The sequence below is a fragment of the Hyla sarda genome, chromosome 5, assembly GCF_029499605.1.
Source record: "Hyla sarda isolate aHylSar1 chromosome 5, aHylSar1.hap1, whole genome shotgun sequence".
NCBI lineage: Eukaryota > Metazoa > Chordata > Amphibia > Anura > Hylidae > Hyla > Hyla sarda.
In genome coordinates, this window is record NC_079193.1 from 280,032,649 (window position 1) to 280,059,925 (window position 27,277).

Genomic DNA, 27,277 nt, shown 5'->3' on the forward strand with positions numbered 1-27,277 from the left:
ACTTCCAGAGGTTTCAAAACTACAACTCCCAGCAAGCCCGGGCAGCCATCGGCTGTCCGGGCTTGCTGGGAGTTGTAGTTTTGAAACCTCTGGAGGTCCGCAGGTTGAAGACCACTGCGGCCTTCGACATCATCCAGCCCCCTCTCACCCCCTTTAGTTCTGTACTCACCTCCGCTCGGCGCTGGTCCGGTGCTGCAGGACTGTCCGGTGGGGAGGTCGTCCGGTGGGATAGTGGTTCCGGGCTGCCATCTTTACCGGGGAGGCCTCTTCTCCGCGCTTCGGGCCCGGCCCCGGAATAGTCACGTTGCCTTGACGACGACGCAGAGGTACGTTCATTACCAACGTCCCTCTGCGTCATCGTCAAGGCAACGCCTCTATTCTGGGCCCGAAGCGCGGAGAAGAGGCGCCCCCGGTGAAGATAGCAGCCCGGAACCACTATGCCACCGGATGACCTCTCCACCGGACAGTCCTGCAGCACCGGACCAGCGCCGAGCGGAGGTGAGTACAGAACTAAAGGGGGTGAGAGGGGGCTGGATGATGTCGAAGGCCGCAGTGGTCTTCAACCTGCGGACCTCCAGAGGTTTCAAAACTACAACTCCCAGCAAGCCCGGACAGCCGATTGCTGCCCGGGCTTGCTGGGAGTTGTAGTTTTGAAACATCTGGAGGTCCGCAGGTTGAAGACCATGATGATGACATGTGGTGATGATGAGGAAGGGGGGGGATTATGGCAATTGAATGATGAAGGGGGGGGATTATGGCAAGGGAATGATGAAGGGGGTGTGTGGAATGATGACAGGGGGATGATGAAGGGGGGGGGGGTGGGATGATGATAAGGGGATGATGAAGGGGGGCTGTGGGATAATGACAAGGGGATGATGACAGGCGGTGATGATGAAGGGGGGATGATGACAGGCGGTGATGATGAAAGGGGGATGATGACAAGGTGATGATGACAGGGTGATGATGATGATGATGAGGGTGTTAATGACGGGGGTCTGGATGATGACAGGGGGGGATGATGTATTTCCCACCCTAGGCTTATACTCGAGTCAATAACTTCCTGGGATTTTGGGGTGAAATTAGGGGCCTCGGCTTATATTCGGGTCGGCTTATACTCGAGTATATACGGTATATGGGTTTGCTTTTGTATTACTTCTGGAAAAAATCATAACTACCGTATATGCACGAAAATTAAAACATTTAAAATTGTCCTCTTCTGAGCCCGATTTTTTATTTTTTTCGCGTACAGGGCTGTACGAGGGCTCATATTTTGCGCCGTGATCTGAAGTTTTTATCAGTTTTGATTTTAAATTTTTGTTTTGATTAGACTTCTTGATCACTTTTTATTCATTTTTTATGGTATGAAAAGTGACCCAAAATACGCTATTTTTGATTTTGGATTTTTTTTTGGTGCGTACGCCATTGACCGTGCGGTTTAATTAATGATATATTTTTATAGTTCGGACATTTACACACTCTGCGATACCACATATGTTTATTTTTATTATGTTTCTATGTATGTTTTTTATATGGAAGTTGTGAAAAGGGGATGATTTAAAATTTTAATAAGGAAGGGGTTAATGTGTGTGATTTTAAACTTTTTTTTTTCCTTTTTTATTTTTTACTCCACTATGGGGACTTTTAGGTCCTGCCTAGCTTTATCATTCTCAACGCAGGAGCCGGCATGGAAGTAGAAGTAAGCCCTCCGGCTACCTCAGCAGTGGTTGTCAGCTTTGACAGCGGCGATATAAAGGGTTAATAGACGGCCGCAGCAATCGCCGCATGTCGACTATTAATGCCGGAATCAGCTGGGGGCCGGCCATTATTAGCTGGGAGCCCGCGCCATATCTGGACTTACCGATCAGCGCTGTAGCCCACTGAGGAGCTTCGGTAGCCAATGACGCATTGCTAGGTGTCCTGGTCACGTGGTGTGATGTGCCCAATCACACTGCAGAATGCGGGACGGGGTCACTGCGAGAAGCGCTGGATCGTGGGTGTGCAAACAGGTGTAAATATATATAAGGTTGCGCTGCAGGAGGTGTGTGTATGTATGTATATATATATATATATATATATATATATATATATATATATATATATATATATATATACATACACATACACATACATCAGGGAATAAGCGGAATACATCTAGAAATTAGACTGCAGCACCCGCCCTATAAGACGACATCCGGCGTATAAGACGACCCCCGACTTTTGAGGAGATTTTCCTGGGTTGAAAAATCGTCTTATACGCTGGATAATACGGTACATCTACATACATCTACATTATATCTTGTTACATATTATCCATATGGTACATATACTCGATATGCTGGGTCCTGCAACTGTATTGAGATATGCTGCGGGACCCACCGACAGTCAGTTTGCAAACAGTGTACAATATATTTAAACATATATTATGCACTGTTTGCAAACTGACTGTCGGTGGGTCCTGCAGCATATCTCAATACAGTTGCAGGACCCAGCATATCGAGTATATGTACCATATGGATAATATGTAATAAGACATACTGTAGATGTATGTAGATGTAAACCTTTTACTATGTGTATTTGTTATATACAGTGGTCCCTCAACATACGATGGTAATTCGTTCCAAACTACCCATCGTTTGTCGAATCCATCGTATGTTGAGGGATTCGTGCAATGTAAAAAGTGCATTTAATACTCACCTGTCCCCGCCGCTCCGGACCGCGTCCTCACCGCTCCCGATGCTGTCCCAGGGGCTCCCGATGCTGTCCCGCTGCTCCGGCGTCTTCTTCGGGATCCTCCGGTGTCTTCCGCATCTTCTCCGGTGTCCGGGCCTCGTTCTCTGGACGTTATTACGCACGGCGTGCGCAGCGACGTAATAACGACGCCGGAAAGCGAGGCCCGGACCCCGGAGAAGATGCAGAAGACACCGGAGGATCGCGAAGTGGACCCAGTGCAGCGGGGATAGGTAAGTGAACCTGTCCGGGATGCTTAAACTGCTATCCGACAGCAGCTTAAGCATTTTGCGCTGTCTGATAGCAGTTAATGCAATGGCCCCGACATATAAAAGCATCGTATGTCGATGCTGACATCGACATGCGATGGCCTCTTGGAGGCCATCGTATGTTGATTTGATCATATGTCGGGGCCATCGCATGTCGGGAGGTTACTGTATACAGTCATGGCCGTACATGTTGGCACCCCTGAAATTTTTCAAGAAAATGAAGTATTCCTCACAGAAAAGGATTGCAGTAACAAGTTTTGCTATACACGTTTATTCTCTTTGTGTGTATTGGAACTAAAACAAAAAAGGAGGGAAAAAAGCAGATTGGTCATAATTCGCAACAGGTGTCAGAAGTGACACCCGCTGAGATCTGTCTATTAATGCAGGTACTACAGCTCCCAGCATGGAACAGAGTGTGCTCTATTTTGGGAGCAGTAGTACTTGCAGTTAAGGACAGATTACAGAGGGTGTCACTCCTGACATCCGCTGCGATCTTCCTATGTATTGCAGAGATGCGAGCGCAGAAGACAGCTACTCGCATCTATACATTATACAGGACGATCGCAACAGGTGTTGCTAATGAAGAAATTCGGTATTACAAATCGAGTTGAAGTTTGGATTCGGTCCGAATTGAATTTTTCATGAAATTCTGAACAAATTCGACGACTTTTGATTTGCTCATCTCTAATAAAAAATAATAAAATAAATTATCTATGCATATAATACACCCCCAAAAATAGTCCCCCCAAATACATCAACATGTCCCGCAAAAAATTCCACCTCATTTTTTTTATTTATTTATTTTTATAAAAAACGATCAGTGTCACATGTACCCCTGAATGGTACTAATGAAAGTGTCAAAGCATATGTTTGCTTTGGATAGGGGATAAGATGTCTAGGGGCGGAGTACCCCTTTAAGGACTCAAAATAATCTTCGTTTTTGCATTTTTGTTTTTTCCTCTTCATCTTCTAAAAATCATAACCCGTTCAATTTTGCACCTACAGAGCCAAATAAAGGCTTTTTTTGCGTCACCAAATGTACTTTGTAATGACATTACTTATATTATAACCTAATCTGTGGCGAAACCAAGTATTTTTATTATTATTTCTGCGGTGAAATGAAGATGGGTAAAAAAGGCCATTTTGCAACTTTTTAGGACTTCCGGTTCTACACAGTGCACTTTTCGGTAAAAATGACACATTATATTTATTCTGTAGGTCTATATGGTTACAGGGATACCCAATGTATATAGGTTTTATGTTTTTTACTACTTTTAAAAAATTATAACTTCGTGCACCAAAATTGTAATGTTTAAAATTGTCATCTTCTGACCCCTATAACTTTTTTTTTTTTTGCGCGTATGGGGCTATATGAGGACTTATTTTTGGCGCCGTGGTCTGTAGTTTTTATCGGAACCAGTTTTTTTGTTTTGATGAGATCTTTTGATCACTTTTTATTAAAATTTTTATGGAATATAAAGTGACCAAAAATTCACTATTTTGGACTTTGGTATTTTTTTACGTGTACGCCATCGACCGTGCGGATTTAGCTAACCTTAAATTTTAATAGTCCGGACATTTACGCATGCAGCGGTACCATATATTATTTTTTTATTATTTTATTAAAAAAATAGGAAAAGGGGGGGTGATTTAAACTTTTTTTTTAGGGGGGGGGGAGCTTATTCACATGTATTCTTTTACCACTTTTTTTTACTTTTTTTTTTAGCCCCCTTAGCAGGCTATACCATGCAATCTTCTGATTGCATACACTGTTCAATGCTATGCCATTGCACAGCATTGATCAGTGTTACGCCGTTCTGCTGTTCTAGCCTGCTGTGCAGGCATGGAGCAGCAAATCGCCGATCGGATGACGAGGAGGCAGGTGAGGACCCTCTTGTCGTCCAGTAAGCTGATCGGGACATCGTGATTCTGTCATGATAGTCCCGATCAGCTCCGCTGAGCTGCCGGGATAGTTTCACTTTCAGTTTAGACGCCGCAATCAACTTTGCCATGGGTCCTGGCTGCCTGTAGCAACCAGGATCCATGGGGTTTAACCCATTCTCCGCTAACCCGTTCTTGTGCGAACGGTTTAAACCCTGTTAGCGGGACACAGGACATACAGGTACGCCCTGAGTCCCAAAGGACTCGGGGACGGGGGTGTACCCATACGCCCTTCCGTCCTTAAGGGGTTAATATCTTATCTCCTATCCAAAGTATTGGGGATAAGATTTCTGATCGCGGGGGTCCCGCCACTGGGAACCCCCACAATCTGTCATTCAGCACCCACCTTTGTGAACTCTCCGCAGCGCTGGAGGCTCAGAGTGTGCAGTGTGACGACCACGGGGCCGGAGTATTGTGGCTCTACGCCCTCCCCCCTCAATGCAAGTCTATGGGAGGGGGCGTGATGGCCGTCCTGGTGTTGTGTGCTTTAACAATGAGAGACAGGTTTTTGAGGGTCTTGTCTATAACTTCTCAGCCTGGCACGAAACCTACCGGTTTTTTATCCACCATATTGGGAATCAGGTGCTGTTACCTGACTGAGGACTTAGGTTTTCACTGCAAGATCCATGGATAGGTTGGAGTCGCTGCCTATGATGATAGCAGATCCATCTGTGAAGGTTGTCAGGGCATGCAGGACTTCCAAACTGTACTTGGGCCTGTTCTCAGAAATAGACATTAGCAAACGTTATGACTTTGCTATTGTGAGTTACTTCAAGAGTAAGATAACGCCCTTCTACATCTATATTGGAGGCAATCACAACCATCCTACAGAATTTATGGATCGTGATTGACACCTTGCCGGCTTTCTTATTGGGATGAGGACTATGGTATCATGTGGTATTATACTTGGAAGAGCACTGAAGCTAGGTTAATACTATGGAATGTTCGAGCATAATTATGCTAAGAAATTACGCTATTAAATTATGGTGCAGCAGAGTCCCATTGTGGTCAGTGGGACTCTGTTGCATTTTGTAAACACAGAAATAGTGGGCTCAACCCTTTAGCAATACCTATTTACGGTGCCATCAGTATTTAAGATATGAAGAAACAACATTTAGCATAGCAAAGCATAAACACATAGTAAGGTGCACACCAAAATCATATACAGTGGGGCAAAAAAGTATTTAGTCAGCCACCAATTGTGTAAGTTCTCACACTTGAAAAGATGAGAGAGGCCTGTAATTTTCGTCATAGGTATTCCTCAACTATGAGAGGCATAATGAGGAAAAAAATCACTTTGTCTGATTTTTTAAATAATTATTTGCAAATTATGGTGGAAAATAAGTATTTGGTCTATAACAAAAGTTAATCTCAATACTTTGTTATATACCCTTTGTTGGCAATGACAGAGGTCAAACGTTTTCTGTAAGTGTTCACAAGGTTTTCACACACTGTTGCTGGTATTTTGGCCCATTCCTCCATGCAGATCTCCTCTAGAGCAGTGATGTTTTGGGGCTGTTGCTGGGCAACACAGACTTTCAACTCTCTCCAAATGTTTTCTATGGGGTTGAGATCTGGAGACTGGCTAGGCCACTCGAGGACCTTGAAATGCTTCTTACGAAGCCACTCCTTCATTGCCCGGCGGTGTGTTTGGGATCATTGTCATGCTGAAAGATCCAGCCACGTTTCATCTTCAATGCCCTTGCTGATGGAAGGAGGGTTTCACTCAAAATTTCATGATACATGGCCCCATTCATTCTTTTCTTTTTTACGAATCATTTGTCCTGGTCCCTTAGCAGAAAAACAGCCCCAAAGCATGGTTTTCCACTCCCATGTTTCACGGTAGGTATGGTGTTCTTTGGGTGCAACTCAGCATTTTTTTTCTCCTCCAAACACGACGAGTTGAGTTTTTACCAAAAAGTTCTACTTTGGTTTCATCTGTCCATATGACATTCTCCCAATCCTCTTCTGGATCATCCAAATGCTCTCTAGCAAACTTCAGATGGGCCCAGACATGTACTGGCTTAAGCAGTGGGACACGTCTGGCACCTCATCATTTGAGTCCCTGGCGGTGTAGTGTGTTACTTTGGTTCCAGCTCTCTGTAGGTCATTCACTAGGTCCCCCCCGTGTGGTTCTGGGATTTTTGCTCACAATTGTGATCATTTTGACACCACAGGGTTAGATCTTGCGTGGAGCCCAGATCGATGGAGATTATCAGTGGTCTTGTATGTCTTCCATTTTCTAATAATTGCTCCCACAGTTAATTTCTTCACACCAAGCTGCTTGCCTATTGCAGATTCAGTCTTCCCAGTTTGGTGCAGGTCTACAATTTTGTTTCTGGTGTCCTTTGACAGCTCTTTGGTCTTGGCCATAGTGGAGTTTGGAGTGTGACTGTTTGAGGTTGTGGACAGGTGTCTTTTATACTGATAACAAGTACAAACAGGAGCCATTAATACAGGTAACAAGTGGAGGACAGAGGAGACTCTTAAAGAAGAAGTTACAGGTCTGTGAGAGCCATAAATCTTGCTTGTTTGTAGGTGACCAAATACTTATTTTCACCATAATTTACAAATAAATTCTTTAAAGATCAGACAATGTGATTTTATGGATATTTTTTCCTCATTCTGTCTCTCATAGTTGAGGTATACCCATGATGAAAATTACAGGCCTCTCATCTTTTTAAGTGGGAGCACTTGCACAATTGGTGGCTGACCAAATACTTTTTTGCCCCACTGTACTATTGAATCTTTATTACTACAAACACAATATGACAATACAAAGCACACGATTCATAAAAACAATTAAAAATAAGGAAGGCCATGTCACCCACAGCCCCCCTTAGCCACGGAGGGGAAACCCAAGCTACTGGGATATCCCCTCAGGGACACCGTAATGCTCCTACAATATCCAATATAACAATATCCCTATGCTCAATAGCACATAAGTAAGCGCAATAAAGCATAAATACTGTCCAACAGCTGCATAAACATCCAATAATAAATAAAGTACATGGTCAAGGGAGAAATATTAGAAATACATCACATGAATATAGAATGGAGCGGGTGTCCCCCCCCCTCCCACCGAACAGGTCCCCACACGTCCCGTCACTTCTCAGAGTAAAATTTGTGGGGTTTTTTTCTCTGTGCCTTTTGGTTTACAAGAAATCAAGGTCTACTGTGATACAGATTTGTATTAACTTTTGTGCAGTTTTAATGGGTTAATCATTACCAATTTGTCGCAAATCAACATCAGCCTAAACCCATTTTACAAAACTGTGGACAGCATTTGTAAAAAGTGGCACATTTTGGCGCAAACATAATCGCAAAGGAGAAACCATACAAAGTGGTGCACTACATTTAACGCTTTAGTTTAATTTTATATATACTTATTGCATGTTGTCCAGGCATGTCAAACATTAGGATCTGGGGTAGTCATCCTTATGGCACATAGCATAATAAACATGTCCCAATTGTTGTGCACCACAATTTTGGTGCATGTGGAACCAATATTCTGCTGCTGTGAGGGACAGTAAGTGTGGGCTATTAAAGGGGTACTCCGCTGTTAGCCATCTTATAGGGATAAGATGTCTGATTGCGGGGGGCCCGCTGCTGGGGACCTCTGCGATCCCCCCTGCTAAGTGTTCTCCAAGGCTGATGATGGGCGGTACAGGGGGCGGGACATTGTGATGTCATGCCCCTCAATACAAGTCTATGGGAGGGGCGTGACGGCCCTTCCATAGACTTGCATTGAGGGGGGGCGGACGTGACTTCATGAGGGGGAGGGCCCGTGAAATCACGATGCCCCATCCCCTACACCGCCTCAGCCTCAGAGAAAACCCCTTTAAATCTCTTCCAAACTACAGGTGCCTAAAGCTGCTGTAAAGTGTTGTTTACCGCAGGTAAGTCTGGCAGTACCTTTATCAATATGATGCTATGTTATTGGCTGCATTTCCGTTGCTTTTTTGCCAGGTTAGAATTTTTCATCAAGTATAATGTTCTGTATATTGCGAAATGCCTGCTGGACAAAACTAACACGGTGGTTACTGGCTACTTATTAACGTTGCCTGCATTGTACCTGGGGTGGAATGTTGCTGAGGACGTGGAGAGATTACCTTAGGTCAGGATGCAAATAAAACGTTGGAAGAATTTTTGTGTTTAAAAAAAAACAAAAAAAACTTTTTTTTTTTTTACTTTTATTGACATTTAGGCCAAGCCTTCACCTTGAAGTAAGGGAAACTTAAAAGCTGTAACCATCACCTAAAATTAATGAATATACCGTATCTCATAAGATAAACTACACTGCATGAGGGAGGTGACATCTGGACCTGAGAGGTAGATTTGAGTGTCATCTGGATTGAAGTAGTACTTAAAGGGATTATCCACCATAAGGTGATTTTAGTACATACCTGCCAGACAGTAATGGACATGCTTAGGAAGGATTTGCGCTTGTCTTGGGGCTAAATGGCTATGTTGTGAGATTACCTAAACACTGTGACTAGCTTTTTGTGAACTGGTATTTCCTGTTTGAGTTTTCTTTTTTGTCTACAAATCCCATAATTCCATTTTCCTCCCTCCCACACATCAGCCACCCCTCCCATTGAAACATAAATTAGCTGCATCCATTCAATAGACCTGTGGTTTTCAATCAGGGTCCCTACAGCTGTTTCATTAGTTGCAGATTGATCTCTCTCCCACCAAGCGATCCCTCCGTTCATTGAAGCAGACAGGCTCCTTGTCATCAGCTGACTAGTGAGTATGGTCTCGGCCGCATGGCAACCTGGGAAAAATCTGAGACATTAATTTTGTATGCTGTTAAAGGGGAACTTCGGTGGAAACAATAGAAAACAAATGTTTTCAAATCAACTGGTACCCGAAAGTTAAACAGATTTCTAAATTACTTCTAGTAAAAAATCTTAATCCTTACAGTAATTATTAGCTTCTGTATAAAACAGAGACATTTGTGAATTTCTTTTCTGTCTGACAACAGTGCTCTCTGCTGACACCTCTGTCCATGTCTGGAACTGTCCAGATTAGAATCATATCCCCATAGCAAACCTCTCCTACTCTGGACAGTTCCTGACACGGACAGAGGTGTCAGCAGAAAGCACTGTTGTCAGGCTGGAAGGAACTTCACAAATTTCACTGTAGTGTATCTGTAGTATACAGCAGCTGATAAGTACTAGAAGGATTAAGATTTTTAAATAGAAGTTATTTACAAATCTGTTTAACTTTCTTGCACCAGTTGATTTGAAAAAAAAAATTCTCACCGGAGTTCCCCTTTAACCCCTTAAGGACCCGGGGTTTTTCCATTTGTGTGTTTTCGTTTTTTTCCTCCTTACCTTTAAAAAATCATAACTCTTTAAATTTTATTATCCATATGATTGCTTATTTTTTGCGCCACCAATTCTACTTTGTAATGACATCAGACCTCTAGATAGATAGAGATACATATATATATATCTATGTGTACAGTGAATGTGAAATTAATTAAAATATATATATATATATATATATATATATATATATATATATATATATATATATATATAATGAATATATGAGAAGGCCTGACTCACTGACTGATCAACTTCCACCCTAAACCCTTTGACATAGAAAGCTGAATTTTTTCACAGGTGTTGTTTTTAAGACGTAGATAAGGAATAAGAAAGGATTTTTTCAGCCCTTAAGGGGGTGAAGAAGGGGTTGAAAGTTTGTATGGAAGTCCATCATTTTTGAAGCTAGAAGCATGAAACTTTGTCTTTAGGATAACAATTAAACATAAAGAAACACGTGTTTTAACGGGGTGAAAGGGGGGTTCAAAGTTTGTATGAATTAACCCCTTGACGCAGAACGCCGCGTATACCCGGTGCTGTGGCACGGGAGGGTTATGAAAGGAGCTCAGGAGCTGAGCTCGCATCATACCCGCACGGTCCCGGCTGCTATCAGCAGCCAGGACCCGTGGCTAATGCTGGACATCGCCTGGATGCCCGTAGACTTTACCCAGAGCGGCCTCATTACTATAGGATGGTAAAAAGTAGATGTTACCCCATTTTTAACATGAGCGAAGCCGCGGGCAAAAGCTAGTTTATTAATACAATTGATAAGTGTCTAAGCAGGGCCCTTGCCATAGACCTTAAAGGGGTACTCCGGTGAAAACCTTTTTTCTTTTAAATCAACTGGTGGCAGAAAGTTAAACATATTTGTAAATTACTTCTATTAAAAAATCTTAATCCTTCCAGTACTTATTAGCTGCTGAATGCTACAGAGGAAATTCCTTTATTTTTGGAACACTGATGACATCACGAACACAGTGCTCTCTGCTGACGTCTCTGTCCATTTTAGCAACCATGCATAGCAGATGTATGCTGAGGGCAGCATGGTGGCTCAGTGGTTAGCACTGCTGCCTTGCAGCGCTGGGGACTTGGGTTCAAATCCCACTAAGGAAACAATAAGTAAAGCATTATTATTATAATAACGTCAGCAGAGAGCACTGTGCTCGTGATGTCATCAGAGAGCATTCCAAAAAGAAAAGAATTTCCTCTGTAGTATTCAGCAGCTAATAAGTACAGGAAGGATTAAGATTTTTTAATAGAAGTAATTTACAAATATGTTTAACTTTCTGCCACCAGTTGATTTAAAAGAAAAAAGGTTTTCACCGGAGTACCCCTTTAACATATATTAAAAAAGTTTGTTACATGATCGGGTGGAAAGTCAATTGTATATATACACACAGCCACCTGATAGTATCAATGCGTTACTGTATCCAAACTCTGATACCTTTGAGTTGCAGTTCAAATAAGTGAAGTTTGTAGCTGTTGCAGTTTGTACAAATAAAGTTTGTAAATGGTTTTAGGATGGTTTGGTGCTCTGCACCACTCACCGCACTGCTGTATGGATAGAAGCTCCGAGGTTGATAGCGTTACAGCTCAGTGACCGAAAAACTTTGCTCCTGCAGACTGGCATGGCTATGCACCCGGCCCGGAGATGGTATCGGCGCGATGTGTGGGGTCACAATAGTAGTTCCCAAAGTGGCGTAGACTTACGTCCGGCTGGCAGGTGGATGCCATGGGATGCGGTGAGTGATGATACAGGTATGCGGCGTCATTGTGGATCCAATGGTTGAATGCGCGCACCTGAACAGTGGTCCCTGAACAGGGGGGTTGCAGCTGTTGCAAATGAGGATACAGGCCTTTTGTTAAGGTGGTCTTTGTAATTGGGGTGTATTAATTGGCTAAACATGTTTCGGCGAAACTCCTTCAGTACCGATATGTCAAGAACCCCATGTTGATTCTGAGCTTATATAGTCCATATATTGTGATTGACATATGTTTTAGCGCTTTCCAAAATGCGGGCTGGATTATTTGAATACTTATATATAACTGTATACAGTTTAAATTACTAGAATAAATAAGTATGTGAATGAATAATTACATAGAATACATTCATTATTCATTCACATACTTATTTATTCTAAGTAATTATTCATTCACATACTTATTTATTCTAGTAATTTAAGCTAGAATATGTATAAAAACAAACTTATTTGGTATTGCTGTGTGCATAACTTTTGGAACTATTAAAATATAACATTATATATCCCGTATGGTCAATGGCGTTAACGTAAAAAAAATACCAAATCACTTATAACATCATATCCCAGAAAAAAATTAATACATTTGTACAAAAAGTCAGATCAATATCAAAATGGTACCAATACAAACAACAGATTATGGCCCAAAAATTAACCCTCATACAGCCCATTATACAGGAATTTTTTTTTTAAATTAGTAAAACATGACCGAAACTAAACAAACTTAGTAGTGGTGTAATCAGGCCGACCTAAAGTATCAAAATAACATGTACGTTTGACCACAAGGTGAATGGTGAAAAAAAGAAAAACCCCAAATTTTTTATTTTTTTTTTGTTTCGGAGTATAAGTTATGGAAAATTGATAGGTGTCATTAAAAAGTACAATTGGTCCTGCAAAAAACAAACCTTTATATGGTGTCTGTAAATGGAAAAATAAGATTTATGGCTATTATAGGGTGAGGAGGAAAAAAATTGAAGTGCCGTACTATCTTGGTTGAAATTATTTTGTCTACCAGGACAAGTGGATTTTCATGAGGGACAAGTAGCTTGTGTTCTGTTTTAGTGCCTTGGACAAGTACCGTAGTTTATTTATTTATTTTTTCACTCCCCTGCTGGTGTAGTTTTGTTGCTTTTTATGCTATATTGATATATTTTTTTCTAGTACACTTATCCTAAAGCTTGGTTCAAATGTTTTTGTTTTTTTTTCTTATGGGTTTGCTTATATCTAAGAATTGTCACTCTTATGTCTTATGTGTGGTTATGCCATATATTTTTTCTATATAGTATAGACAGATTTTTCAGTTTATCTGTAGAAAGTTCATCCCAAAACTGCAACAAATCACCATTAAAGTGTACCTCTCACCAACAAAAACAAAAAAACATGGTTGTTACTCACAATGCAAATATCCTCTTGTGCATGTCATTTTAATCTGTTTTTAGTCTAGTTTTGACCAGATAAATGCTCTGTTGTGCTGCTCACTTCCCCAGCATTCCTCTCCCTAGCAGGGGTTGTTTCCATGATCAAGCTGTATCTGCTTTCACTTCCTGTCACATGGTCTCTCAGTGCCTGCTACAGGGACCCAGATGACAAGCTATGGGTACATACATGACACAGCCAGGAATATCAAATTAGCCTAATATCAAATAAACGCCAATGACACAGCATGACACAGCAAGGAATATCAAATTAGCCTAATATCAAATAAACGCCAAATATAAGGTTAAATCCACAACATTTTTGAAAGACCTATATTAGTGTAAGAATTACTATTTCTGCAACATATCATTTAAATGTTAGACAGTGCCTCTTTAAACACAATTTTGTGGCATATTTTATTTTACACTTGCACACTGGGGTTTTTCACAGTTCTTGTGCAGTATTTTTGTACTTATGAAGTACAGAGGAAAAAAACACATAAAAACAAAACACATTTTTTTTTTTTTTACAATGCAGTATTTGGCTCTGCAGTTACTGCAGGTGAAAGATTTCTAAAACATGATTCTTCTGTAAAATGTGCAGCCATTGCAAAAATGCAACAATTTAAATTAAAGGAAAACGGTCATCCAGTTCACCCACACTAAACCCAATACACCGGGTTATAGTGCGGGTGAACAGGAGACCAAAAATACATACCTTCCGTCTGGCGCCCGGTCCCTCTGAAGATCAGATTCTTTCTGTGCTGAATTGCGCCCTGGAGGCGACTATGAATATTCAAATTCACCTGGCGGTCCCGCCTCCAGTGCGCAATTTTGCAAAGATAGAAGCTGATCTCCGAATTGGTCTCCTGTTCACCTGCACTATAACCTGGTGTAGTGGGTTTAGTTTGGGTGAACAGGATGACAGTTTTCTTTTTAAAATGTGTAGTTAAAAATAAAAATAAATTGAAAAAAACCTAATTTGTATGAGCCAAGTACTGTTTTAAGTAAGTAGCTTAGTGTTAGTCTTAGTGTTAGCAGGAGGGATGCAGACTATTTGCTATTTGTTATTTCTGTATCTTCTTACTTAATAGTGAACAGTAGATACAATGATGTGTGCTTTTCTGGAAAATAATAGAAGCATTTCACAGCGCAGGGATAAATGTGACCTGGATATGCCATTGAATGGTCAGAGCGGCATGTTTAGGGTATTTGTTTAGAAGGCTCAGTTGTATGTCTTTAGGACACTGTCACTGGGGATAACCATTTTTAGTAAAGCAATAGCAGCAGTATAGGCATGTATGTCTCGGATTGTTAATTTTACAGTATACTGTTGACAATCATTCCATTCCTCTGCGTCCCTCCTGCCAACATCTGCCCTATAGAACAACAAATGCCTTATGACCTTTAAATTATGATTTATTTTAAGAATTTGTATATGCATCAATGATTTATATTCAACCAGCAGAGCATCTGATTCTTATTTAATCATTCTATTACTTCCCCCAAAAAAGTATACATTTCATAATATACATAGTATATAGTAATAGTACACATTACAATACAAGGGCGGTCTGACCAGCCGGTCCATTTGTACTTTGTCCGAGGGCCCAGCCGATTGAAGGGCACGCCTCTGCTGCCGTCAGTGGGAGGTGCATGGGCAATTTCTCCATGTTTCCTAACCAAGGTGCTTCCAGCTGTTGTAAAACTTTAACTCCCAGCATGCCTTTGGCTTTATGGGCATGCTGGGAGTTGGTTTTGCAACAGCTGGAGGCACCCTGGTTTGGAAACACTGCTCTATCTATCTATCCCATATCTATCTATCTCATATCTGTTTTATCTAAGTTTTTCCTGACCAGGTGCCTCCAGCTGTTGTAAAACTACAACTCCCAGCATGCCATTGGCTGTCCAGGCATGCTAGAAGTTGTAGTTTTGCAACAGCTGGAGGCACCACACTGATCTATCTATCCATCCATCTATCTATATCTCATATCTATCTATATCTCATATCTATCTATATCTCATATCTATCTGTCTATATCGCATCTCTATCTATATATCTTATCTATCTTTCATATCTATCTGTCCCCCTCCATGTCCCTACTTGGAGACTAGGACGGGTTGCTGGCCCTCTAAAACCAGCAAAGAGGCTGCAAGGAGTAGCCACTTTCTACTGGGAGCACTATCTACTAGGGGCATTACCTACCTGGGGGGCACTACCTTCTGGGGGCATTGCCTACCTTGGGCATTATCTACCACCTACTGGGGGCATTACCTACTGCCTACCTTTTGGGGGCATTACCTATGACCTAACTGGAGACATTACGTACTACCTACTGGGGGGGCGCGCATCACCTACAACCTAGCCACTGAGGGCATAATCTACAACCTTCCCAATGGGGGCATTACCTACTACTTACTGGGGCATTACTGACCTAATGGGGACTTCTACCTTATAGGGGAATTCCATACCTATCTAATGGGGAAATTGCCTTATAGGGGAGGAGAAATTACCTACCCACCACCCAATCCCCCTACCCTTTCCTCCCAACACACTTGCTCCCTTATACTATGCAGGGCACCAGGGGAGAAATTATTTGGGGCACTGAGGGTAGGGAACAGGTGGGGAATGTGATGAAAAGTGAGGCACCTAATGTTTGCATTCTGGAAGATTCTGTTAATATGGGTCATGGATAGAAGTTGACTTCACGTAGGTCTGAGCAAAACAGAGAAGAAAAGGAAAAAGAACGACTCAAAGAAGACTCTTCCTCTGAGTCAGTAGATGTAACTGCACTATATTCACTTAAAGGGGTACTACACTGCCCCAGCATTCAGAACATTTAGTTCCGAATGCTGGGTGTGGGCTGAGAGGGTGGTGATGTCACGGCCATGCCTCTCATGATGTCACAGCCATGTCCCCTCAATGTAAGTCTATGGAAGGGGGCGTGGTGTCCGCCACGCCCCCTCCCATAGACTTACATTGAGTGGGCATGGTGTGACATCACGAGGGGCGTGGTGACGTCACGACCCCCGCAGCCTGCACCCAGCGTTTGGAGCTAAATGTTCTGAATGCTGGGGCAGTGGAGTACCCCTTTAAACGGTCTGCAGTGCTTGTGTGTATGGGAAATATTGGTTTATGTTCATTGGTTTTTATACAGTCACTATGTGGTGGTAATGGTAGTGGTCTTGGTGTGGAGGTATTATTCTCACTTGTACACTCATTAGTCATTATACAGTATTTGGTCAGTAACAGTATGATGGTAATATGTATGTATGGTGATAATACTCCTTGTATACTGGTAATATTGGTCTCAGTATACAGGATTTGGTCAGTAACAGTATGATGAAGTGTATGGTGATAATATTCCTCCTTGTATACCGGTATTATAGGTCATGGAAAATTATCTTACCTACGTTAACATGTTTTTGTATGTATGTTTGTGTGTGTGTATATATAAGTCCATACGAAGCAGCACATCCAGTTTAGGTGAGGTGGGTGGAGGCACAATTGAACTTTGGTGCTCTGGTTCCTCTTGATAGGTTAAGTATAACGGCAGCACACCAAAGTAGGGAATCAATAAAGTGTTATTTTATTCCAGGGATATAGAGACAACGTTTCAGCGGCCTCTCACCGCCATTTTCAACTTGAAAATGGCGGTGAGAGGCCGCTGAAACGTTGTCTCTAAATCCCTGGAATAAAATAACACTTTATTGATTCACTACTTTGGTGTGCTGCCGTTATACTTTACATATATATATATATATATATATATATATATATATATATATTTGGTTCAGCTTTCAGGTGCTCCAGTGGGCTGGAAAAGGTGGATACAGTCCTAGGAGAGAGTCTCCAGCCCACCGGAGCACCTGAAAGCTGAACTAATTTATACAGGATCAAGTCGGCAAATGCCGAGCCAAAAAGTTTGTGGCGAATGGAATTACTGTAAGTTCGCTCATCTCTAGTGTGTAGGGCTGAGGCATGAGGAGGGATTTGGGTGGGATAGGGGTGCGGTAGAGGTGTAGACAGGGGCGGGGTCTCGCAGGGAGCTTTTGCTTTATTTGGTCCGGGGGCCCTGAGTGTTGTCAGTCCGCCCCGTTTATAATATATCTTATATATTATTATTGTTATATTGATTAGAGATGAGCGAACTTAAAGTAAATTTGATTAGTCACGAACTTCTCGGCTCGGCAGTTGATGACTTTTCCTTCATAAATTAGTTCAGCTTTCAGGTGCTCCGTTGGGCTGGAAAAGGTGGATACAGTCCTAGGAGACTCTTTCCTAGGACTGTATCCACCTTTTCCAGCCCACCGGAGCACCTGAAGGCTGAACTAATTTACGCAGGAAAAGTCATCAACTGCCGAGCCGAGAAGTTTGTGACGAATCGAATTTACTGTAAGTTCGCTCATCTCTAATATTGATATATTCTAAAATCAATTGGGAAAAGAAAAAATACACTAGGGAGAGGCTGCAGTTCACTTCCAAAAACAAACACACTTGAAAAGATTATATAACTTACACTCTGTGAGTGGCCAAAATGAGACCACTCACAACTGTATCTTGCACAATCAAATCAACAGGAAAATCTTCTATAGGTGGCAGATACACTCCTTTCTGGTGGGACTTGCTCACCCGACATGAAATACTATGAAAAAAGGAAAAAACGAGGAGCGGACACACCTGTCACTTCTAACCCCAATTGCAGATACACGTTGCCGGTGCACTTACTTCACCGAGGGGAGCTGGGTCCGTATTGCTCCCCTCGTGCCGGTTCACTTGTAAGTCCACCTGGACAGCAAAGACGGTCGATATTTCTTTTGTGCTTCTCTTCGACTCTGAAGGCTCATATAGACTGCGGACACTTCTTAAAGGTACAGCATTTATTATAACAATAAAAAAACAATAAAACTAGATACATCCGACGCGTTGCGGAGTTGCCTCCTTCCTCAGGGAATGACTAGTAGTAATCCTATCCTGCTTTTTATATCCCGCCCTACTTCTTCCCCCGGAACTAATTACAAAGAGCAAGTTCCACACATCTTATACTTAAAATTCTAAAATGTATAATATAAAATTGAGCCAAATAATAAATCAAACAAAAAATCATACACGCTCCAGCATCTCATTAAAACCTTTTGGAGATAATGTATCCAATTTGAATATATAAAAACTTTCCCTCTTGCATAATGTTGAAAAACGTCTAAGCCCCTTTTCTATCTGTTCAATTGGGGTAACCCTGGGTTTGCATTGTGTGCTATAGCAAAATGTCTGGACACACTATGTTTAGGGTATCTATGCCGAATATTGAATCTATGGGAGGTGATTCTTTTTCTAAGGGATTGGGAAGTCCTCCCTACATACTGAATGCCGCGCGGCATTCTAGGACATATATAACAAAATCTGAACTGCAACTTAATGCAGATTTGATTTCCATAGTTTCACCTGTGATTTTACTAGTGATCTGTTTTGCGCCATCTTCTATATTATTGCAGGTGCCACATTTTTTGTGTCCACATTTTCGGACCCCTTTATTCGCATTATTGATATTTGTATTTTTCTTTTTATTTAAACAGGGATAGGATGGGGCGATTTGTTGGGCAATCGTTTTTGTAATCTCTTCTGTAAATGAACCTTGGTTTTCTACTATTGTCACCTAATGCCTCTTTTAAGAAGGGATCGCTCTCTACAATATTCCAATGATCTCGAATAATTTTTTCTATCTGTTTTGGGTTCTTTAAAAACCGGGAGATAAACGCAGTTTCAAATTTTACTTTTTCTTTTTATTATCAGATCCTAATCTTCGCTCATCTATCTGTACTCTTCTTTTTATTGAATCTGCTTTTTTCCTTGCACCCTTCACAACCTGAACAGGGTATTCTTTTTCTAAAAAACGATTTTATCTTTGCTTGTCTTTTCTTCTTCTGAACAATTCCTTCTTATTCTTGTTAGCTGACCAAATGTGATATTAATTTTGCAGCTTTTTTGGTGCTCACTTTTGAAGTGGAGATATCCATTCGCATCTACTGTTTTAAAGTGCGTTTTAGTATGTAGGGAATTATTCTGGACATAAATCTCTAAATCTAGAAAAGTTATGCTTTTTTTAATGATGCTTTCAGTAAATTTCATACCCCAGTCATTAAAATTGATCATGTTAAAAAAATTCATAAAAACATTCCCTACTTCCATGCCATTATAATAATAATATCATCTATGTATCTTTAAAAAAATGTAATATATGGTGTAAAATTGCTGTTTTCAATAAAAAGATTTTCGAAAACCCCCATGTATAAATTGGCGAAAACTGGCGCGCATTTCGCGCCCATCGCCATACCATTGTGCTGCAAAAAAAATTCTTCATTAAATACAAAATAATTTTTTGTGAGAATAAAATTTAAACTGTCTATTAAAAACGCTTTCTGTGAATTTGGCATTAAAAGATCCTCTTTCAAAAAATCGTCAATAACCTGAACTCCCTTCTTTTGGGGGATATTTGAATAAAGGGATACTACATCCAAAGTAATCAGCCACATTTCTTTAACCCAAATAAAGTTTTCCAGTTCCCCTAATAATTGACCTGAATTCCTTAAAAATGACAGTAATGATGTTACATATGGTTGTAGAATACGATCAATGTACTCTCCCAAATGACTTGTAAGAGAATCTACACCAGCAATAATCTGTCGCCCCGGGGGGGCATACCGGATTTTTTTAGTATTTTCGGGAGTATATAAAAATACGGTGTTGTCGGATTATTAATAAAAAGATAATCTTTCTCCGTTTTATTTAAAACACCATCATCAAAACCCAGGGCTGTGGAGTCGGTAGATAAATGTTCCGACTCCTGAGTTTTCTGTACTTCCGACTCCCCGACTCCTCTGTATTAATATGCAAATGTATTTTATACATTCCTTGAAGGAAAGAAACGTAACATACCTGTCATTACCACAGGACTACTGGCTGGGAAACCAACAGTCTACTGTATTGGACAGTTTGTGTGCTGATCTGCTGCTGAAGATAGGGCAGTGGGAGGATCAAGGAAGGGGCATTTATTATAAAACATGATTTCCCTAGTAGAATCCCATAGTCATGTTTAAAGTTTAAAGGGGTACTCTGCCCCTAGACATCTTATCCCCGGGGTCCCGCTGCTGGCGACACCCGGGATCGCTGCTGCGGCACCGCGCTTTCATTACTACACAGAGCGAGTTCGGGGGATGGATACAGAGCGATACAGTGGACGGAGCAGCGTAATGTCATAGCTCCGCCCCTCGTGACATCGCGGCCAGCCCCCTTAATGCAAGTCTATGGCAGAGGGCATGAAGACCGCCAAGCCCCCTCCCATAGACTTGTATTGAGGGGGCTGGCCGTGATATCACGAGGGGCAGAGCCATGACGTAACGGTGCTCCAACCCCTGTATCGCCCGTCATTACGCACAGAGCGAACTCGCTCTGTGCAGTAATGATAGCGCTCTGCCGCAGCGGCAATCCCGGGGGTCCCCAGCAGCGGGACCCCGGTGATCTGACATCTTATCCCCTATCCTTTGGATAGGGGATAAAATGTCTAGGTGCGGAGTACCCCTTTAAGCTAACAATCGAGTTTACAAGTTTTTATAGCCTTAGCTGAATGGCAGCAGTTTTTCCAATGGTGTACAGCTTCAGTCTTGAACTATTGACCCTCCATTCACTTCACTTTTACAAGTGTCTCTAGTCCTGCAAAACACATATTTCCTTAATCCCTTATCATTGAGCCTAGGTTACCCATGGGTTCCCTGTAACAGCAGAACACAACACTATGGAAAGTATAAGTATTGCCGCTCCTAATTGTGCGTTGTGTGACATATAGTAAAGCACATGAAAAGCTTCTTCACGGTCACTTAACGTGTTCGTTTTGCGGTTACGTGAGGCACTGCATGCATTGGTCTTTATTCTTAAAGTAGAGAAGTCATTAATTATAACTTTTTGGGAATTGGGACATTTAAACTTGCTTTTTTTTTATTTTTTTTTTTTACTCCAATCTAAATTTAGTCGGAGTCGGTGCATTGTTTGCCGACTCCGATTCAAGGTACCCAAAATTTCGTCCGACACCTCGACTCCGACTCCACAGCCCTGTGACAAAACCTCTCGATATCAATACATTAAGTTGTTTTTTAAAAACATCAGTAGGGTCCTCTTTTATTTTTCTATAATAATTCTCATCATTAGAGTATTTTATAGCTTTCTTGTAGGTAATATTCCTTATTCATAAGAACCGTCCCCCCACCTGCTTTTTTAAAAAATAATTTCCTGGTTTTCTCTCAACGCTTTTAAAGCATTTTTTTCTTTTTTTTGTAAGATTATTGTATTTATCATCCTTCTTTTTATTATTCCTTCTATCTAATTCTCTCAAATCATTTAATACGAGTTCATAGAAGGTTTCAAGAAAATTCCCACGGTTCTGAGTTGGATAAAAATTAGATGGATTTTTTAAACCAGAGGGAATGGGGCTGTTCAGGAGAATATCTACCAAATTTTCTGGTTCTTCAAAAATTGTGTGTATGCTTTTATTTTGCAATTCAGTTGAATATACAGGTAAAATTTCTTTCTTATTTTTTATCTGGAAAAAAACGCTTCAGAGTAAGCTTTCTAATGAACTCATTCAGGTCCTTATGCACCTCAAATAAGTTCATGTCGGCCATTGGACAATATGATAAACCTCTCTGAAACACTTTTAATTCATCCCACGTAACTGTGTGACGACAAATTAAACACTCCACCCCTTTTTAAACAATCTTCATCTGGATATGGCATTTCTTTTTCTATGTTTCTTTTTTTCTTTTGCATGCGTTTTCCTCCTCTTTTTCGCCGCCTTCTTCTTCCTCCACAATCGATCTCTTCCTGTTATTTTTACTCCCTATCCTTGTAAAAAAAAATCTGTCACTTTTTTCGGACTGGTCAAAATATGATGGATCTCTTCTATTTTTTGGATAGTGGACATGTGGGGACTGGAGTTCCCCATTCTTGGAGAATTTTTTGGATAATTCAAATGCGGTTCTGATAGGGCTTGAGGAAGTCCTAAAAAACGGTGATGTAGGAGACGGTGTTTGTACGGGAGCAATCTCCGTATGGGACATGTTCAAACTATCTATGGATCCTACTGCGATTTCTCCTAAAATGACTCCGTCCTGAGTATGATCTTCTATTTTAAGCAATTCTTCTTCTATTACTTCCACAGGGAAAAATTATTTTCCCTGTTCTACAGTTACAGTGGGAGGCATGAAATTATTGGGAAAGGATGGAGTGGATGATTTATATGTGGAAAATGAAAATTCGTTCTTCTTATTCATATGTTGTCGTTTGTCATAATAATGTTGCGGAGAAGGAGGAGGAATCTTGCTATTATAAAAAATCCTAGTGAACTGTATAACTGAATTGGGTTCAGTAGTTGCAATTGTACTATTAGACGGTTTGGTCCCTACTTTTGTGACTGGGATATTGATAAATATTGATGAATTTTTTTTGTTTTGAAAATGGTTGGTGTTTGTACTGTTTGTAATGAAGTTCTTTATTATTGTGCAGAATTTTATAGGGAGCATTAACCTTTTTCACCCCTATATTTTCTTGGTGATCTGACTGTGCTAAATCTCTTGTGAAATCTACATTTATAAAATTAAAGTCTCTTTTTATTTTATTTAGTTTTTTCATGCAGTAATATTTTTCTGCTCTTTCTAGAGACTTCCAACCTTCTAAACTAATTTTAAACCCTATACATTTAGTTAGGATTTATTTTTTTTCGGGTATCTATCCGGCATAGATACCCTAAACATAGTGTGTCCAGACATTTTGCTATAGCATACAATGCAAACCCGGAGTTACTAAAGGGTTACCCCAATTGAACAGATAGAAAAGGGGCTTAGATGTTTTTCAACATTATGCAAAAGGGAAAGTTTTTATATATTCAAATTGGATACATTATCTCCAAAAGGTTTTAATGAGATGCTGGAGCGTGTATGATTTTTTGTTTGATTTATTATTTGGGTCAATTTTATATTATATATTTTAGAATTTTAAGTATAAGATGTGTGGAACTTGCTCTTTGTAATTAGTTACGGGGGAAGAAGTAGGGCGGGATATAAAAAGCAGGATAGAATTACTACTAGTCATTCCCTGAGAAAGGAGGCAACTCCGCAACTCGCTGGATGTATCTAGTTTTTTTTTTTTTTATTGTTCTAATAAATGATGTACCTTTAAGAAGTGTCCGCAGTCTATATGAGCCTTCAGAGTCGAAGAGAAGCACAAAAGAAATATCGACAGTCTTTGCTGTCCAGGTGGACTTACAAGTGAACCGGCACGAGGGGAGCAATACGGACCCAGCTCCCCTCGGTGAAGTAAGTGCACCGGCAACGTGTATCTGCAATTGGGGTTAGAAGTGACAGGTGTGTCCGCTCCTCGTTTTTTCCTTTTTTCATAGTATTGATATAATCTAGTAACTGATATAATTTGGACATGGTTAGAATCCTTAAAATTGTTGTAAGTTGCTGTGGTGCCCAGGCCCCTTGGAAGACCTTACAGCTTTTCCTTCTCTGTGTATAAATATGGATTTTTTAAAGAGAAAACTAATGGATGAATGCCAGACAGTTTATGCTTTTTGACTTGATAAAGTTGTGCAATGTTTGATACATTTTTCAGTTTAGTCCTCAGTCCAGCATTTTATTGCTTGAAATAGCAGTGACAGGAAGTTGTGTCCTTTTATTTTTGGTGTGAGGTTGTCCCAGCAGCTCCCCTCCTTCTCCTTCTCCACTGTAACAGTGCATTATCCTCTGCTGTCTCAGGAGGTGTGGCTGAATCTTCACTCTGTGCTTAAGATGTCTAGGGGCGGAGTACCCCTTTATCCCCTATCCAAAGGATAGGGGAGAAGATGTCTGATTGTGGGGGTCCCACCACGAGACCCCCCTGTGATCTCTGCTGCAGCTCCCCAGACATCCGGTGCATGGAACAAACTTTGCTCCGTGCCAGATGACCAGCGATGCGGCGCTGACTGCAGCGCCAGAGGCTCGTCACGTCAGGGCCACGCCCCCTCCCATAGACTTGCATTGAGGGGCGTGGCTGTGACATCAGAATAGGAGAGGAGAGAAAATGTCTAGGGGTTGAGTACCCCTTTAAATGGGTTATCCACCATAAGGGGATTTTGGTACGTACCTGCCAGACACTAATAGACATGCTTAGGAAGGATCCGTGCTTGTCTTAGGGCTAAATGGCTATGGTTATCTTTTTGTGAACTGGCTATTTTGGAGTTTGTTCCCTTAAACTACAAATCCTATCATTCTTTGTTTGTAAGTGTAGGGTCACTTTTCTCCCTCCCACACATCAGGCGCCCCACCCATTGAAACATTGTTTCTGACCAGGGTGCCTCCAGCTGTTGACATTGGCATCAATGGTGATGGCTCAAGTCTGCATGGTCCTAGTGCCAATGGATGCCTGCTGCAGACTGAATGTCTTTCCGGAGATATTTCGTAGTGCGAATGTAACCTTTGGGTACTTTCACATGGGAAGACTACTTGGCAGTTTTCCGCTTTGGGTTTGAGCTGCAGCAGACTTTTTTTTGTTGCAAAAATGCAGAAAACTTCAATGGGAAACTTGCAGGTAATCCGCCCATTTAAATGTACCCAAAGGGTACATTCACACATGCGTATTTTCTGCTGCAGATTTTGCTACCCATTGAAGTCAATGAACAGCAAAATCTGCAGCAGATCTACAGCAAGAATACGCATGTATTTTCAAGTGTGCAGGTTTGATGCTGCAGAGTTAAAGCTGTGTTCACCTATTTATTAGTATTGATTCAACAACGTGAAATCTGCAGCATCTAGGAAAACCTACAAACTCCTTACATTTCTAGTGTTTGGTTGAATCTGACCCAGAACTGGTCTGCTCTTATTTGGTGAGCACCACGGAACAAAATCTGTTCTGATAAATATTGTCATGCTCAAACTGGAATTCAAGCTGGAAAAAATTACATTTGAAATATTATACATACATTTATGTTCTTATGTTATTTATTTCGATTTGTGTAAGAAATCTATAGCTTCCATTGCTTTTTTTAATGCTAGATAGGGTAATGTACACCTTTCGCGCTGTTCCACACAGCAAAAAACTTGATGCATCACTTTCAGTCTTATTTTATCTTAAATTTCTTCATAACGTTTAAGGCAACAGACAGTTCAGGATGATGTTTGTTGTGGATATGATGGCTCTATCTAAAAATGTTTTTTACTTTTTTTTACACTTATGTTTTACCTGCAGTGAAGGGAGATCCAGCTACTAGAAAAAACAAAATCTTTGGATGCCAAAAACATGGCGTGAAAAGAGCTTTATTACTGAAGATATCAGGCAGGGAGTGGTTTCTCCAGCACAGTGCAGCACGGTGAGATAAGACCTCTTTCACCTTGCCCATGGGCTCCGCTAAATGGAGCTCTGTTGGAAATTCTGTTGAAATGACGGGAGTTTAGCGGAGAAAAGAAAATTGTGGATGCAGATTTTTTTTTTTCTCCAGTAAACTACCGGATCCCCAACGGACTGGACTCTCTTCAGTTGAATGGGATGCGTTGGGACCCAGCAGTGTTCGTTGCAGTTCGACCTGTTTCAGGGTCTGTTCTGCGCAAGGAAAAACTGTCCCTGAACAGGACGGATGCAAACGGCAATGTGAACTTAGCCTAATGCAGGCATAAAAGAGTGAACCAGGTATTATGAGCCGTTCACACAGTTTTTTAGGCTTTTTATGAGCCTCGAAAAACAGATGCTAAACAGACCACAGGCAATTTAGTTTGTATTTTTGGCTGTTTTTCGGCTCAAAAAAAACAAACCCAAAATACAATGTGTGAACATAGCTGAAGGATGTATTTTCACATGCTGTCAAATACTGGTTCCGCTTGGTAGGACTCTATGCAGTGTTATTTTATTTTTTATTTTTTGTCATAGCAATATCAGGTGAAATATGTTAAATCAAATATGTTTCTCTATTAATTGCTATACGGATAAAAAACACATAGTAAAGCCACAGGTTGTCTACATCAGACCCATTCTTCAAGGACTCCTGAAGGTTTGAATTTTGATTCTGTGTTTGATAAAATGGTAAAAAGTCACAGCGGTAAGGACGTCGGGTTTTAATGGCGCCTTCAGGACTCGGTGGCACACAGAGATGGCTGAACCACTTCTGAAACTTCTGGATGATAAGAAGTTGGCAGTGCCTACAGCATTTTTGTACCCTATGAAACATTCTACAGTACATTGATGCCATTTGATACTTTGCTGTCCTTACTGCTGTTTTGATATATTTACAATGTAATGTAATTTTGGGCAAAACATTCTGTGTTTATTTATTAAAAATAAAACATAAAACTGGAAAAATTTGCCGTTATAAATACTTGAATATATCTGAGCTTTAAGGCCAATAGTTATAACACACAAAATAGTTAGTAAGGTACATTTATGACATATCTACATTATGTTGACTTCTTTTATGTGTCCTTTTTACTTTTAGTATGGTAGAGAACTTTTAAGTTTTAAGCAGTTATATCTATATATTATTCCAGAAAATGTCCAAAATAAGTTTTGTTTTTCTTTTCTTTTACTGATCTATTCCGTTCTAAGGTGAATTTAAGAAGTCCATAAATAAACCCCAATAAAAAAAATAAAAAATACTGCACCCCTCAAAATATTCAGGAGTCATATTTAGGAAACGTTTTTTAATCCTTTTAGAAGGTGAAATGTAAACATTTTATTTTTTGCAGATCTTTCATTTTAATAGATGCAAATAAATATTTTCACGGCCACGACCCCTAGTGACTTCCCGCCATGCCCCTCT

General features: G+C 40.8%; 1 protein-coding gene across 3 annotated transcripts in view; it reads left to right on the forward strand.

The window, feature by feature from the left end:
- The window catches only part of ASXL3 (ASXL transcriptional regulator 3), a 157,216-nt gene that overhangs the window by 19,924 nt on the left and 110,015 nt on the right, over positions 1–27,277 (forward strand). Inside the window, exon 2 of one of the 3 annotated variants that reach the window (XM_056521809.1) lies at positions 25,717–25,837. The exons of the other annotated variants lie outside the window; for them this stretch is intronic. Within the exon in view, the coding sequence (XP_056377784.1) occupies positions 25,757–25,837 (81 nt within the window). The 5' untranslated portion in view covers positions 25,717–25,756. The remainder of the gene's footprint in view (positions 1–25,716; positions 25,838–27,277) is intronic. 3 annotated transcript variants of the gene reach the window in all.